Below are 15,539 nucleotides of genomic sequence, written 5' to 3' on the forward strand. Positions count from 1 at the left end.
TTTCATACTTAAAATACCCTAATTTTAATTAATTAATTTCAACTTTATTCTTTGTGCAAATTAAATTAAGGCGGAAACTCCTGCAGTCGACTTCACATGAAGTTGTTTCTGAATGGTTGACACATGTTATCATTTGGTTAAAAGAAAAAACGATTTATTTTATACAAATGGTTTAATTAAAAAAACCGATTTGAATAGATCAAATAACTATCTATAAAAAAAATTATTTTTTCTGTGTGTTATCTCTAAATTCCTAAATGATGAATTTGATACGTTCTTCTTCTTGTCCTTACTAACTTTACCTATAATGACTTGAATATGGGAAGTAATGGCAACCCAATCAATCTCTGTATTAACTCTACACAAAGATGTGTACAGTAAAACTCCCAAAAATATTGTCCAACATCCAATCAATTTCATCCTGAATTTCAAATGGGACGTATTTGTTAAATAATTTTCATCATCCATAGAGAAGTGAATAAAAACATAAATTAAAAAATATATTTAAAATAATAAATTTGATTAAAAAATACAAATAAGACGAATATATCCAATTGAAAGTTTGATATTAGTTCTCAAAAATTAGAAGAAAACGAATTTTAAGAGTGTAACAAAGAAGAAGTGAGTAAAAATAACTGCTTAGTCCAATTTAAATTAGTTTTTTAATTAAATCATTTTTATAAAATAAACCAATTTTTTAAAAACCAAATGGTAACACATATCAGCTATCCAAAAGCAACTTCATGTGAATTTGACTGCAGGTGAGTTTCTGCCTTAAATTAAATTAGAGTTTTATTTTTATTTCAATTTTTATCTCCCACCTTACACCAAATACAATATTAAGATTTATTTTAATCTCTGTCTCTCGGTCTCTATTCTCTTCCAAATGCTACCTAAGAGCATAGGTTAAACATATCATAAAAAGAATTATTTTATAAAAAATTTCAATTTTTTTTTTACATTTTCAGCATATTAAATACATTAAAAATATTAAAAATTTTCTATTGTTATATTTTAAAAATTTGCCCTTAGACTTTAGAGTATAAAATACTTAAATCTTTAATTTAAATATGACAAAATAAGAACCAATTTAGAGACTTATTATTGAAATTTATTAACATCAATGATAGTTGGTTTTCAATTTAGAAGACCAACCGACCTATATACATATAATTGATTTTTGATTCCAAATAGTGATTAGGCCCGTTAATCATGGAAGCTTGTTGTTAATATAAAGCACCACCCACTCCCCCCATGTGCCTCACTTCTCACAAAATCAGCATAAAAGACAAACCCCCATATTATCTTCCATGTGTTCTTAACCCATTCTCACATTTTCTTGTACTATATAAACTCCCCACACCTTCTTCTTCTTCTTCACTTTAATTATTTGATCCTCACTTAGTGTAAGACACATACATACAAGAATATGATGATCAAGTTTAGGACAAAGAGGTTTTATAGAAGCAGCTCCAAGGTTGGGAAAGAGAACACTACTACCCAAGAAGTGAAAGAATGCAAAACCAACAATAATAATGTTGGTGAGATCAAATGGGAACTTAGGCCTGGTGGCATGCTTGTTCAGAAAAGGGAGTTTAACAACAAAATTAGTGATGATGGAGAAGGCATAATCACAATTAGAGTTTCAACTGTGTCACAATGCTATGACATTTCTGTTGAAGCCACTTCTACTTTTGGTATGTATTATGTTCTCTCAAAATCATCAATTTTATTATTATTTTTTATTTTTTTTCTAGTTTGGGGTTTAAGAAAGGAAAAGTCTAGGGGCTAGCAATTTTTGTGTTTTGTGGCCAGCACTTAACCATCAAAACAAAAGTGAGTGATCTCTCACCATTTAAAACACTATTGATGGCCAATTGATAATTACAAAACACAAAAGTTGCTGGCTCCTAACACTCTTCGGTTAAAGAATGTAGAAATGATTTTTGTACTTTGAATTTCTTAAGCCCTCTTCTTATTCTGCAGAACAAAAAAAAAGAAGAGTATATTTGATTTGCCATTTTTTTTAATTTTAATGTCTTCTTCTGTTCTTAGAATTTGTGTACTTGTTATTGTTTATATAAGTAGAAAATATTAAAAAAAATATATAAAACCAAATGCATTCTAAATTTTCAAAATATAAATTAATTGAATTGAATAGTAGGATACTTGAATTAGATAGGGAGTTAGGAAAAGGGTTGTTGGTCCATTGTGTTTTAATTTTTTTTCACAAAATACATAAAAAAATTAACTAAAAATATTTTTTTTTTTAAATAAAAGCTATCAAAATTGAGAATTGAGATCTTCCTCAAGTGGTTGTTTGACAAAAATTGTAATAATAACTTGCAGGGGAATTAAAAGTGATTCTTTCACTTATGACAAGTTTGGAGCCAAGAGAACAGAGGCTTCTCTTCAGAGGAAAAGAAAGAGATGACAATGAATTTCTACACATGGTTGGTGTTAGAGACAAGGACAAAGTTCTATTGTTTGAGGATCCAGCTATTAAGGACAAGAAGATGAAGCTTCTTGGATTGAAAAATAATACTTGCTGTACCATCACTGCATGATGATACATGATCATCACTCTAATTGAAGAAATCCATAACTATTAGTTTAATTTAGTACTAACCTGAAAATGAAATGAAAAGAGAAATGGAGGGAGTTTTAATTTTAATGTCTTTATTAGCTTTTGTTTGTCTTAGAATAGAAACTTAATTAATTAATATGTACTTATCTGGTGGTTGGAGCCTTCCTTGAATTAAGAATGGTGGAAGGTGATAAAATCCCATGTCATTATGTAAAGTAGTTTGCAACTCTATGATCAATAGAAGTGTGATTCCCTTTGTATTGTATTATACTATTATATTATTGTTTTCTTTTTTTTCTTTCTCTTTCTTTTTTGCTCTAATAAGAGCCATTATTTTTTTTTTTTTTTTGGGTTTAGTAGTAATGTGTAACAGAAACAGAAATCATGAAATCAGATTGGGTTGGTCCATTTGAATCCTATTTTGTGTATGTAACAATTCGTTGGTCAGCTGACAAATCCTTCAATACTGCTGCGGGAGAATACTATAAAAAAATAAAAAAGACAGAAATAATGAGAAACTTTTTTCATGTTATTTTTATCTTGAGACTCAAACATTTCGATTAAAAAAAAAAGTCTATAAAATTCTTTAAAATTAAAATAATTACACCATGTTAATTCACTTTTTTTTTTTTTCAAGTTATTTTTCATTCTGTAAGTAATCTATCACATTTTTTTTTATGTTGGCTTAGACAAAATGTTATTTTAGTTTTGAAGTTAAATCAATGAAACGATGTCATTTAATTTTAATGAATCACAAATCCTCTTATCCCCGCAAAATATGTACAACCATTAAAATTAAATAATATCATTTCATAAAGTATTGAGCGTAAAAACTAAAATGTCATTGTTTTGTCTTATCCAATAAAAAAGGATATGAACCAAGTGAGAAGTAACTCAAGGAAAAGAGAATGAGAAGATTAGCGTGAGGCAATATTTTTAATCTTGAGAATGTTTACAGTACAATTGAAAATTGAAATTTCAAAAATTTTTTTAGTGTAAATGATTAATTTGAGAATCACCTTAGGATTGAACTCTTTAAAATATTCTTTAAAAATTAAATATTTTAATATATTTAATACACGCTTAGAAAGTTAACGGTTTTAACTTTATAAAAATCATACTTAATATGCTTGTTGACAGAAACCTTTTTAAGGTTAATGTAATATTTAGATATAGTTAATTCAATAATGTAAGACTGCTTTATTTTCACAACAAAAAAAATGAAAGGAAAGTAGGAAACACAATAATAAGCAACACTATTTTAATACTCCAGTTGTATCTTTATCTTTATTCAATTATATAAACCCATGCGTGCACCCCGACACAAATTAATAATAATGCCAAAAGTGAAGTGGAAGCTTTGCTAAGTTGCGACAATCTGACCAGAAAAAATGGCAGTTATTTGGGGGTAAACCAGAGTTCAATCAATTGCCTATAGTTTGTTCATATCATAATGTTAATCAAATGTTTTCTAAATTATCGACTAATTTAATATTTTTTTTTACTAAAGATAAGAGACTCGAACCCACAATCTCTTAGTTGAGTATGAGGAGACTATGTCATTTGAGCTATTACTCATTAGCGACTAATTTAATACTTTATCATTGATTTAAAATCAAAAGAAATTTTTATATCTAAAAATTATAACTTTTTATAAAAGTCATTTTTCATTTTCACCCATTTCTCTAGCATTGACATTCTTGCAGTATCTACTTGTACTCCTTTTATATCTAAAAAATATAACTTTTTATAAAATTCATTTTTCATTTTCACCCATTTCACTAGCATTGACATTCTTGCCGTACTTATTCGCACTCCACAATGCATTAATATTTTTGAATATGATACACCATTCGCACATCATTTATAAGCGCCCATACATATTACATTCACATATTTAAATAAATGTTTTTTAAACTTCCGTAAAGATTATCAACTCAAAAAATTTTAGTCCCTGTTATATAAACAGATTTTAAATTAGTTAATGTAATTAGAAATTAGATCATGAAGTACTTAGCAAGTAATTTCATCCACAAAGTGATTATGTACAGCAAATATTCTTCCAATCTTGTTTGTTGGGTCGTGTGTGTGTTGTTGTTGATTATATTTTTAAAATGGAAAATATTCTTCCAATCTTGTTTGTTGAAGAGAGAGTGAAGACTGAAGAGAGATGATTTAATGGTGCAACTTGTACATCCCAATTTTTATTTTTTATTTTTTCCCTTTGTGAAAAGGTGAACCTATCTGAACGTGTGTTGGAAGATGAAACAATTGGGTTTGGATTGAAGCACCACATAAATTAGTTGCACTTTCCAAGCGAGGGTAGTTTGGTAGGTTTCAACTCGTTGAACTTGAGTGACCCAAGAGTCTTCATAAATATAAATTTGGATTTTTTTTTGTGACTGAAATAAATTAAACAAAGAAAAACAAAAGAAACAAAACAAGGAACTGTTTAAATAGAGGGACAGTCCCGTTTAAGACTACTCTTAAACTCCTCCCAAGGTGAAAGAAGCTCCACATGCGAAAGTTGTAACTTCATCGCCATCTTTGTCATAGTATCTGTCACCGTGTTTGCATCTCTCATAATCAAACGAAAGTCAACACGCCAATTCCAATGCATGATATCTCTTATTTTGAGCACCGGTGGATCAATAAACCCAAAACCATCTTGAGTAACAAGATTAAATGCTTCCACACAATCCGTCTCACAAATAACATCTCGTTGACCCACATCCCAAGCTAAGAGATATCCTCTCCAAATAGCAAACAATTCTCCTTGAAGAATACTATTACTCTCAATCATTCCCAAACACCCCCTTTGCCAGCTCCCATTACAATCTCTAATAACACAAGCAAAACCAACACTATCATCCGAACCAAAATAACTAGCATCACAATTAATCTTAAAAGTACCAATGGATGGGGGATTCCAAAAACCATTTAGAGTAGAGGGAAGGGACATACGTTGTAATTCAAAAATATTTCTAAGCTCCTTTTCTGAAGTTAATGCCAGACAAATGACTTTTTCCGGAGGCCAGGTTTCATGGGGATTAAAGATGTCGTTATTCCTTACTCGCCATATCCACCAAAGTCCCGAAAAGAACTTGAACGGGTGCTCTCTGCTATGATACAAGAACCAGTTCTTCAAATCCAAAGGATGACAAGGAATATCCAACCTTTGCCAGACAAGCTGAGCTTTTGGACAATCCCGAATACAATGTATAACCGATTCCTGGCTAGAAAGACATCTTGGACACCTATCCGATGACGACATCCCTCTTCTAAAGTGAAAACTTGCAGTAAGAAGAGCCTCCTTAAGACACAACCAAGCCAAAAACTTATGCTTTTCCGGAACAAGCTGACGCCAAAGCCAAAGCCAATTCTCCCTCTCCTCCCAACCAAACAGCTACTTACACAACCACAAGTAACCATTGCGTGAGTCATAGACTTTGGCAGCAGACCCACTCCAATACCAACCCACTTCCGGACCTGCTTGTTCATCTGGATTGTAAGAGAGAATATTATCTTTCAGATTTTGAGATAAAGGAGAATAAAGAGTATCCAAATGCCACCTACCAACCGACCAAATATCTTGTATCCGGAGATTCGAATCAGAAATGTGGACATAATCCATCTCATTAGATAACCGTCCTTCTCTCATCCAGCTAGAAAACCAAAAATTCTGGTTCAAATCTCTAATACACCAAGCAAACTCATCCTTCAACACTTTCCAAGCCTTGCAAAGACACCTCCAAATGGGAGAGTCCTTGTTCTTAGGATAACTAAAACAGTCATATTGAGATGATCGGTATTTGGCATCCAATAATTGGACCCATAGCTTGTTTGGCTGTTGGAAAAAAGTCCAAACTAGCTTCCCAAGAAGAACAATATTTACACAATAAGGATCTCTAATCCCCAAACCTCCATATTTTTTTGGAGTAACCAGTACCTTCCAACTAACAAGATTCAATCCTCTTCCATCAACTTGTCCTTTCCAAAGAAAATTCCTCATCATAGACTCCAATTTACTAATGATTCCTTTGGGAAAAATAGAGACCTGCATCTGGTACGTGGGAATAGCAGCGGCAACAGAATTAACCAAGCAGAGTCTACCAGCCCGATTGAGTAAACTCCCTTTCCAGCTTGCTAGCTTACTCCGAATCTTATCCAGGACACCATTGAAAGCTGAACGAGTCACTCTAGAATGGCTAAGGGTAACTCCAAGATACTTGCCCAAATCCTGGACAAATCTGATAGAGGATACCCCAGTGAAAACCTCTTTCCTTGTTGTAGAGACATTCTTGGAGCAAAGCGCTTTAGACTTCTTCACATTAATCTTCATCCCAGATGCTTTGCAAAAAGTCTCTAAAACCAACATCACATTTTGCACTTGTCTCTTTGTAGCTTTACAGAATAGAAGCAAGTCATCCGCAAACATTAAATGGGATATTCTTGGTCCTCCTCTAGAAATAGCAACCGGCTCCCACAAGCCCAAATCAACCTGATGACTAATAAAGCATGCCAGTCGCTCCATACACAACACAAAAAGATAGGGTGACATAGGGTCTCCTTGTCTAAGACCTCGGCTAGGAGTAAAGCCATTCAGACGACTCCCATTCCAAAGAATAGATAAGGAAGAAGCAGTGACACAATTCATAATCAAATTAAGTGTAGGAATAGGAAAACCAAAGCTCTTAAGGGTATGAGCTAAAAACATCCAGTCAACTCTGTCATAAGCTTTCTCCAGATCAATCTTAAAGGCCAGTGTGCCTTTCTTTGATTTAGTCTTCTTCATAAAGTGGAGGACTTCTTGAGCAATAATGATGTTGTCAGGAGTTCCTCGTCCCGGAATAAATCCTCCTTGAAGCGGGCCAACAATCTCCGCAAGATGAGGACGAAGCCTATTAACAAGGACCTTCGTGATGATCTTGTAAACTACATTGCAGAGACTAATCGGCCTGAAATCTTTCATAGATACCGGTGATTCAACCTTTGGAATGAGAACCAGTAAAGTCTCCAACATTCTCGGATCAAGAGTAACACCGGAGAATGCCTGCTTAACCATCTTCCAAACATCAAGACCAATGATCTCCTAATATTCTTTGAAGAAGAAAGCTTGAAACCCATCCGGACCTGGAGCTTTAAAAGAGTTCATGTGAAAAACAGCTGTTTTGACTTCCTCCATAGTAACTGGTGCCGTAAGATTATTGCAAGCTTCCTCATTCAGAGAAGGAAGAGGCACATCACCAAGGCAACCCAAATCAACATCATCCAAATGACAGAATAAGCTTTTATAGAAAGACTCTGCTTCTTGACTCAGAACCTCTGGATCAGTTTCCCACACTCCATCCTTGAGAAAAAAGCCATGAATCTTATTATGCTTCCTTCGCGCAAGAGTTTGAATATGAAAGAATCTTGTATTCCTATCCCCGAACCTTACCCACTGCTCTCTGGACTTTTGGAACCATAAGAGCTCTTCTTGCACTAGAGTATTATTATAATCATCAAGCAACTGTTGCTCTTTCTGACGCAAATAAATACTATCCACCACTTCCAAACGCTTTTGTAAATAATTAATCTGCTGCTCTAATTCACATTTCTTAACAAAAATGTTATCAAATACCTTCGAGTTAAACTCTAGTGAATTCTTCTGTACTTCTGAAAGCTTGCCATGAATTCCTCTATTACCAGACCACCATGACTGGTTCACAATATCTTTATACCCAGGATGAGTAGCCCAAGCAGCAACAAATCGGAAAGGTCGATTCCCTTTAGGCTGAGGACGACCTTTACAACGCACCAGAATAGGGCAATGATCAGACTGAAGCCTATTTAAAACTTCTGCATAAGCCTCTGAAAAGATAGATAACCAACTACTATTTATACAGACTCGATCAAGCTTTTTTGCCACGTCAACATAATTTTTCACCCTCCTGTACCAAGAAAACTGCCTCCCGATAGTCTTCAAATCAAACAAACCACTATCCCCTAATGAAGTAGCAAACATGTCTGCTCTTTGATGAGAAAATTGACAGCCCTTAGATTCATGAGAAAATTTGACTTCATTAAAATCACCAAGAACAATCCAAGGTCCTTGAAAAACCATGGATTGTGCAACAAGATAATCCCAAAGGAGAACCCTTTTATTAAATTGAGGACTGCCATAAACACCACTACACCTCCAAATTAAATTATCAAAGTGAACCTCAACAGTAACACCCTGATCAAAAGCATCAATGAACTTACAACAAACACCCTTCATAGAGGATAGAAACCAAATACCTCCCTTATGCCCCTGTGCCTCTACTATACCAACAGAGTGATACCCCAACCTTTCCCAAAATAATTTTAAATGCTGAAAAGGGGAGTGAGTTTCAACCACAATAAAGAAAACAGGTCTAAATTTCCTAACAAGTTCCTTACAATGCACCCGGGCTAACCTATTAGAAGCACCCCTAATATTCCAAACAATCATATTTAAACTATCCATAAATAATAGGGACAGAATAAATAAGAACATAAACTCTAAACAGAATCACCAACCTCAATAGGTGGTTTGTCCTGCGGTACTGGCACACTCTGATCCTCAATAATTTCCACCTTTGGACCCCCTGACACTGCACTTGCCATGCTTCCATCTACTAAGGTTTCCTCCGTTGTGCCACCATTTTTATCAACTGGCGAGTTCTGCAAGGAGGAAGGCCGAGGACGCTTCCGTAGAGAAATTCCACGACGTGCAGGAGTTCTGCGCGATGGAGATGGCGCAATTTCATGTTTTTCTTGCTTCCCCATCCTAATGCCAGTTGATTTGCCTCCATCACCATGCAAATTGGGCCTTGGAACCCTTCTCGAACCAAACTTGTGCTGCTTTCCATCTTGGTCCTTCAAACCTGATGACTGGCCCATTGTAAATTTTTTCTTACGCAGCACTTGTTGCCAGCCCTCTCCATCATCCATGCATGCCTCATTAACAAGACCATCAGGCACGTGAGGAGCCAATGATTCCGTAACCACATCCTTCCCTTTAACAACTCCTAATTCCTCACCCAAATCACGAGCTTCTGATTCAGCCTCTTTTAACTAACATCTTTAAATACATGATAAGAGTTATCATATTAACCTCCATCCAAGATGTTAATAAAATAGTAAAATAATATTTAAATTATTCTTGAATTTTTTCTGTATCAAATTATTTTTGAATTAAAATAATAAAACTTTAAAATAATAAACATTTTAAATTTAAAAGTGATTAGAGTATTATTTTATTATTTTACTAACATTTTTATTTTACAAGATTTTTTTCAAAAAAAAAATTATACAAAAAATGTAGAAACATTTAATTTTTAAATATATTTATTATAGATTTATTAAAGTAAAAAAATTAAAAAATTTATGAATAATAACAGTAACATGTAAAATTAATATAAAATTTAAAAAACTTTTAAATATATCAGTACACATATTTCAGTAATTTTTAATTATAAAAAATATATATAATATATATAATTAAGATTAATAATTAAAATTTCTTGAAATATCAATTTATGGATATACTTAAAATTTTTTCTAAAATTTAAGGGATAGAAACCTAGCACGCACCTAACTTCTCACGCTCATGTTTTGTTTGTAGTTGGGAGTTTTCAGACAAAATGAGATTAATTATATTAAAATATTTAAAATCTTTCCGAAAAATAGTTCAATAGTGTGATATCGAGTAAAATTGTTATTACTTATTAGCGATTTTGAGTTTTAAAATCACAAATTATGTTTTATGAAATTGTTATTATTTTATTTTAACAAATTTTAAACTTACATATGTTAGATTGTGAAGATATGTTGTAATGTAACTGTGTAGTTATGGTTTAGTATTATCCTCAACAAATTATCTCTTCTAAATTTAAAAATACAATTAACACTTTATTCTAGTAATTTTTCTCCTCAAAATGACCAACACTATAAGTGATCATCATCATATCATCAAATTAAAACAAATTTATAATCGAAACACTATAATTTTTTTCTTTATTTTCTTCTACGTGGAATTTTTTCTTACACTTTTTACTTATTAATTAATAATTATGTCTAAACATTATTTTTATATTTGTATAATCTATAACAATAGATAAGATAATGCTAGATTTGGTATAATTAACTTCTTCCATTGCCATTGAGAAAGTACAAATTTCAATCCAGCAGTTACTAAACAAACTATTTTTTATTATTTATTCAAAGTAAACAAATTATTCTCAACTACTATACCTGTATATAGATGAAAACACAGTCATAAAGTTGATACTTAAAAATGATAAGATAATTTAATAAAATTGTCTAAATCATTTAATTATTTTTAACTATCAACTTTATAAACGACTTTATATACATTGTTCTTTGTTCACACAATTCCCTCATCACTAAAATGTAATATGTAGTTGAAAATACATTATTATTTATTTAAAAATATTATTCGTACACTAAATTTAACTATTATTTTTAATGTGTATTTATATTGTAATATATATTTTATTATGAAAATTCAGGTACAATAATTATTACACTTTGTACCTAAATTTTTATCATATTTTATACTAGTAATTAACTCTATTAACTAATTTTAATATATACGTAGACTTAGCATAGATATTACTTATTAGTGAAAATTCAGGTGCAGTCGACTTCACGTGAAGTTGATAATTGAAAGCCGTTAAAAAAAAATTTAATCAAATCAGTACGGCTCTCAATTATCAACTTTATGTGAAGTCGACTGCACAAGAGTTCTCACCAAAGTCGTTATTTATTTTACAAAGAAAATAAAGAGGTAAAAACTCAGGTGAAGTTGACTTCACGTAAAGTTAATACATGAGAGCCGTTAGATGAAAATTTAGTCAAATCAGTCAAATCATTTAACGGCTCTCAGTTATCAATTTCACATGAAGTCGACTGCAGTTGAGTTTCCACCAAACAAAGAACCCACCACGTAACGTACAATTCATTTCTTCGAACATTGACTTGTACTGCAATTCATATCCAAAATTTACGGAATCAATTTCCCTGAATCTGAACCAGTTTGGTGTTTGGTTTCTTGAGCTCTTGCTTAGAGACAGTAACAACAAGCACACCATTCTCCATGTGAGCTTTAACCTGCTCAACCTTAGCATTTTCCGGGAGTCTAAACCTTCTCTGGAACTTCCCGCGGCACCGCTCAACGCGGTGCCACTTTATCATCTTCTTGTTCTTGTCGTCGTCATCGTCGTCATCGGCATGCCTATCACCACTTATCTGAAGCACCCTTCCATCGACCTCCACCTTGACCTCGTCCTTCTTGAGACCGGGAAGATCTGAAAGAAAAACATGCGCGTCTTTTGTCTCCTTCCAATCTGTTGGGGTGCTTAGGACGGGGCACCTGTTCATCATGGACAGAAAAGGGTCTAAGGTTTCATCATCGCCAACCATTTGAGAAATCAGAGACATTATTATGGTTTCAAAACAACTTAGATCGATAATAGAAACTTAGTTCAAAGTGAAGTGTTTGTTGTTGTTGTTGGAGTGGCTATGAATTGGTGTCTTCTTATATAAAGAGTGCAAAGGGAGTATTTTATTTTTATTTTTATTTTTTTTTTTAAAGTTAAGAGTGAAATTTTAACTAAAATTTTATTTGAAAAAAAGTATGTTAAATGAGTTATAATTTGTTGGTAAACTTTTTTAGAGTTTAATTGATGAATTTTTTTTAAGTATATTAGTATATTAGTATTTTATTAATTTTAACCGTTAATCTTAATTATAAACTATTAAAATTTATTGAAAGACTGATATATTTGAAAGTTTTTCTTATCGATGTTTCTACACTTATGTTTTTTTTTTAATCATGAAACATTCTCGTTGCTTCTTCACTCTGACATCTTGCACCTTCCAGCGTCCTCCTTTGCATAATATTTATTATTATTATTATTATTATTAGACATTTTTTTAAGCCATGCTTTGTTCGTATAAAAGTAGCGTTTGATGGAGAGACAGAGACGGAAAAATTGAAATTGAGAAACAGAGACTAAGAGACAGAGATTAAAATAAATCTTAATATTCTGTTTGGTGCAAAGTGAGAGACAGAAATTGAAACAAAAATAAAATTCTAATTTAATTTGTATAAAGGGTAAAATTGAAATTAATTAATTGAAATGAAGATATTTTAGGTATAAAATGTTATTAAAGTTTCAGTCTCCATCTTTAAAAATTTTAGTTCCTTGTGTCTCTACTTTTTGAAGGTACTGAAATACTGAAATTTTAGAAACAGAGACAAAAATTTTAGTACCAATCTCCAAACTAACAAATATGATACTGAGTCCCAGTCTCTCGGTCTCTGTCTCAATACCTCAAAATAAACGCTAGCAAAGAATACAAAGGACTCAAAAATTCAAAATTATGGATACTTTCACATACATTTTTTTTTAACTCAATTTTTGTATAGGGTGAAATCATATAAAATTAATTGAAAAAAAAATGAGAAACGAATTTTTTTTACTTGTTTTCTTTTTGTGGTTATAATTATCATATTTTTAAATTTTTGGACCATGTTTTCTCTTTTTGGTCATGATGTGGTCAGGGTTGTAGCCTTCTTGATAGCGTTCTTTTTGGATTTCTTGTAGATAGCTTTTCTCGATACATCTCTTCTCAACAAACCCAAAACTGGGTAGAGAGTCAAAACGGAACCTCAAAAGAATTCAACAAATCACAACCCAGAAAAAAAATAATACAACAAATAAGACTAAGCGCAAGAGACAAGACTATAAGTCTATAACACAATAGTCTATGAAATTGGGCTCAGGTTAAGGCTGGATATGCTCTTGTCAATGGGCTAATTGAGCAACACTGGGCCCGACATATTATTTCCTGTGTTTCAAATAAAATTAAGGTATCCGGGTCTGATGGGCCCAATCCAATAAAAAATCAAGGTACCATGTCCAAATAAAGTAAAATGAAGGTTATCCAATCGGCCAATCCAATGACCAAAAGTTGTGAAATTTATGTGGTAAGTAACACTGTAACAGATTAGCCCTTAAATCGAATCTCATCTTATACATGTAACAATTCATTGGCCAACGACAAATTTTTAAATAGAGTTTAGTACCGCAGCAGATTAATTTTTGGTTTGTCGGATTGGAGGATACCGTGAAAAAAAAAAAAAAAAAAATAACACTGTAAGTCTGTAACAGATGACCAAAATAAACTAACAAAAGCAAATTGATTTTATTAAAAAAAAATAAACTGACAAGAGGCACGCAAGGCCTTTGCCCATGTAGTGACACATTTTTATTTATAATATTAAATTAATAATGATATTTTTTTAATTGTGAACTACTGTGATATTTTTTTAAATGTAGGATGATTTAATTTAAGGAGTAGAAATCGGACCGTTTGATTTTTAAGAGACACAGAAATCGGACCGTCCGATTTTTAGGTACAAAAATTAAACCGTCTGATTTGTGTACTCCAAATTTTTTTAATTTTTTAAACACAAATCAGAAGGTCCGATTTGTGTACCTCCCATAATTTTAAAAAATACTAAAAATTACAATATTAGTATATCACTCATCCTACTTTCATATCTAAATTTTTTAGTCCGTGTAGTAATGGTGTGAGTGTATATACAATTAGTGACGAAAAAAGGGAGGGGGAGGGAAATGGTAAGTTAGAGACAAATAATTGATTTATATATAAGAAAAAGGTTTAATTACTCTGTTGTTTTTATAGTTTTGCGAAATTTTTAATTAGGTTCTTATATATTTTTTTCTTTTTAATTGAGACTTTACACCAATTTTTTTTAAAATTGGGTCCCTATATTTTTTTTCGTTTTATTTGGGTCACTGCACTAATTTTTTTTAGTTTATTCCCTATACAATTAAATCAATTACTGTCAAGAGGGATTTAATTGGAAAAAAATTGGTTTAGAGACCAAATTAAAAGGAAAAAAAGTATAAAGACCTAATTAACAATTTCGTAAAACTATATGAACCAACAGAATAATTAAACATAAAAAAAAATAATAAAGTTCAATAAATTATTATTACGTTTTTATATTGTATAATCAAATGCAAAATTATTGTTGTAACAAAAAAGTCTTTTAAAAGAACATGGAAACCAATCCTAATGACAAGTCTTTTACATCATATAACAAACTAACGTCATCATTAGCAACAAGAAATATGTTATCAATATATATGACTAATACAATAAATTTGTTCCTACTGATTTTCATATAGATACACCTATTAATAGTGTTTTTCACAAAACTATATGATAAGATGGTATCATTAAATTTGATAAATCATTGTTTAGATGCTTATTTTAGTCTATATATTGACACCAAATTTTCTTTTCTTATGGTCAAGAAACTTTAAGATTAGTCCATATAAATCCCTTCTTCTAAGTTATCATTGAGAAAGACAATCTTTATATCAATTTGATGAAGTTCTAAATCATAATGAACCACCAAAACCATAACAATTCTTAAAGAATCCATTTTTGAAACAGGTGAAAAGGTTTCTTTGTAATCCCACCCTTTTAAGTGTAATCTTTAGCATTAAGTCTAGCCTTATATACCTTTTAATATTATCTTGTGAGTTATGTTTGGTCTTAAATACTCATTTATAACTCGACTAGATCCCAAGTTTAGTTGTCATGGATTGATTTCAACTCTTATTTCATAGCATTAAACCATTTTTCAGAATGGTGAGATTGCATGGCTTGCTTAAAAGATATTGGATCATTGTTAATGCTTAAGTCACACTCTCCCTCTCAAGTGAATAAATTACAAAATCATTTGAAATTATTAGACTTTTTTTTGTCTTGCTGACCTTCTTAAAATTTTTTGTGGTTCATCTATCACTTGCTCATTTTGGACTTGTGCATCATTGTTAGGCTTAGCCTTTATATACTCATCTAGTGGGTTTAAAATGTTACA

The 15,539-nt window shown here is 31.7% G+C and overlaps 2 protein-coding genes across 2 annotated transcripts; one reads left to right on the top strand and one right to left on the bottom strand.

Moving 5' to 3' along the window:
* The first annotated feature begins 1,277 nt into the window (after window positions 1–1,277).
* On the top strand, window positions 1,278–3,004 carry LOC112786876 (BAG family molecular chaperone regulator 2). The gene is made up of 2 exons (XM_025830246.3): window positions 1,278–1,697; window positions 2,350–3,004. The coding sequence occupies exons 1-2, from the start codon at window positions 1,430–1,432 to the stop codon at window positions 2,565–2,567; spliced, it is 486 nt and encodes a 161-aa protein (XP_025686031.1). The 5' UTR covers window positions 1,278–1,429; the 3' UTR covers window positions 2,568–3,004.
* Window positions 3,005–11,179: 8,175 nt separating this feature from the next.
* On the bottom strand, window positions 11,180–12,321 carry LOC112786689 (18.5 kDa class I heat shock protein-like). Its single transcript, XM_025830058.2, has one exon. It carries the CDS (start codon window positions 12,053–12,055, stop codon window positions 11,627–11,629), a length of 429 nt encoding a protein of 142 aa, XP_025685843.1. The 5' UTR covers window positions 12,056–12,321; the 3' UTR covers window positions 11,180–11,626.
* Between the last annotated feature and the right edge of the window lie 3,218 nt (window positions 12,322–15,539).

This window comes from Arachis hypogaea, chromosome 20 (genome assembly GCF_003086295.3).
Source record: "Arachis hypogaea cultivar Tifrunner chromosome 20, arahy.Tifrunner.gnm2.J5K5, whole genome shotgun sequence".
Lineage (NCBI taxonomy): Eukaryota > Viridiplantae > Streptophyta > Magnoliopsida > Fabales > Fabaceae > Arachis > Arachis hypogaea.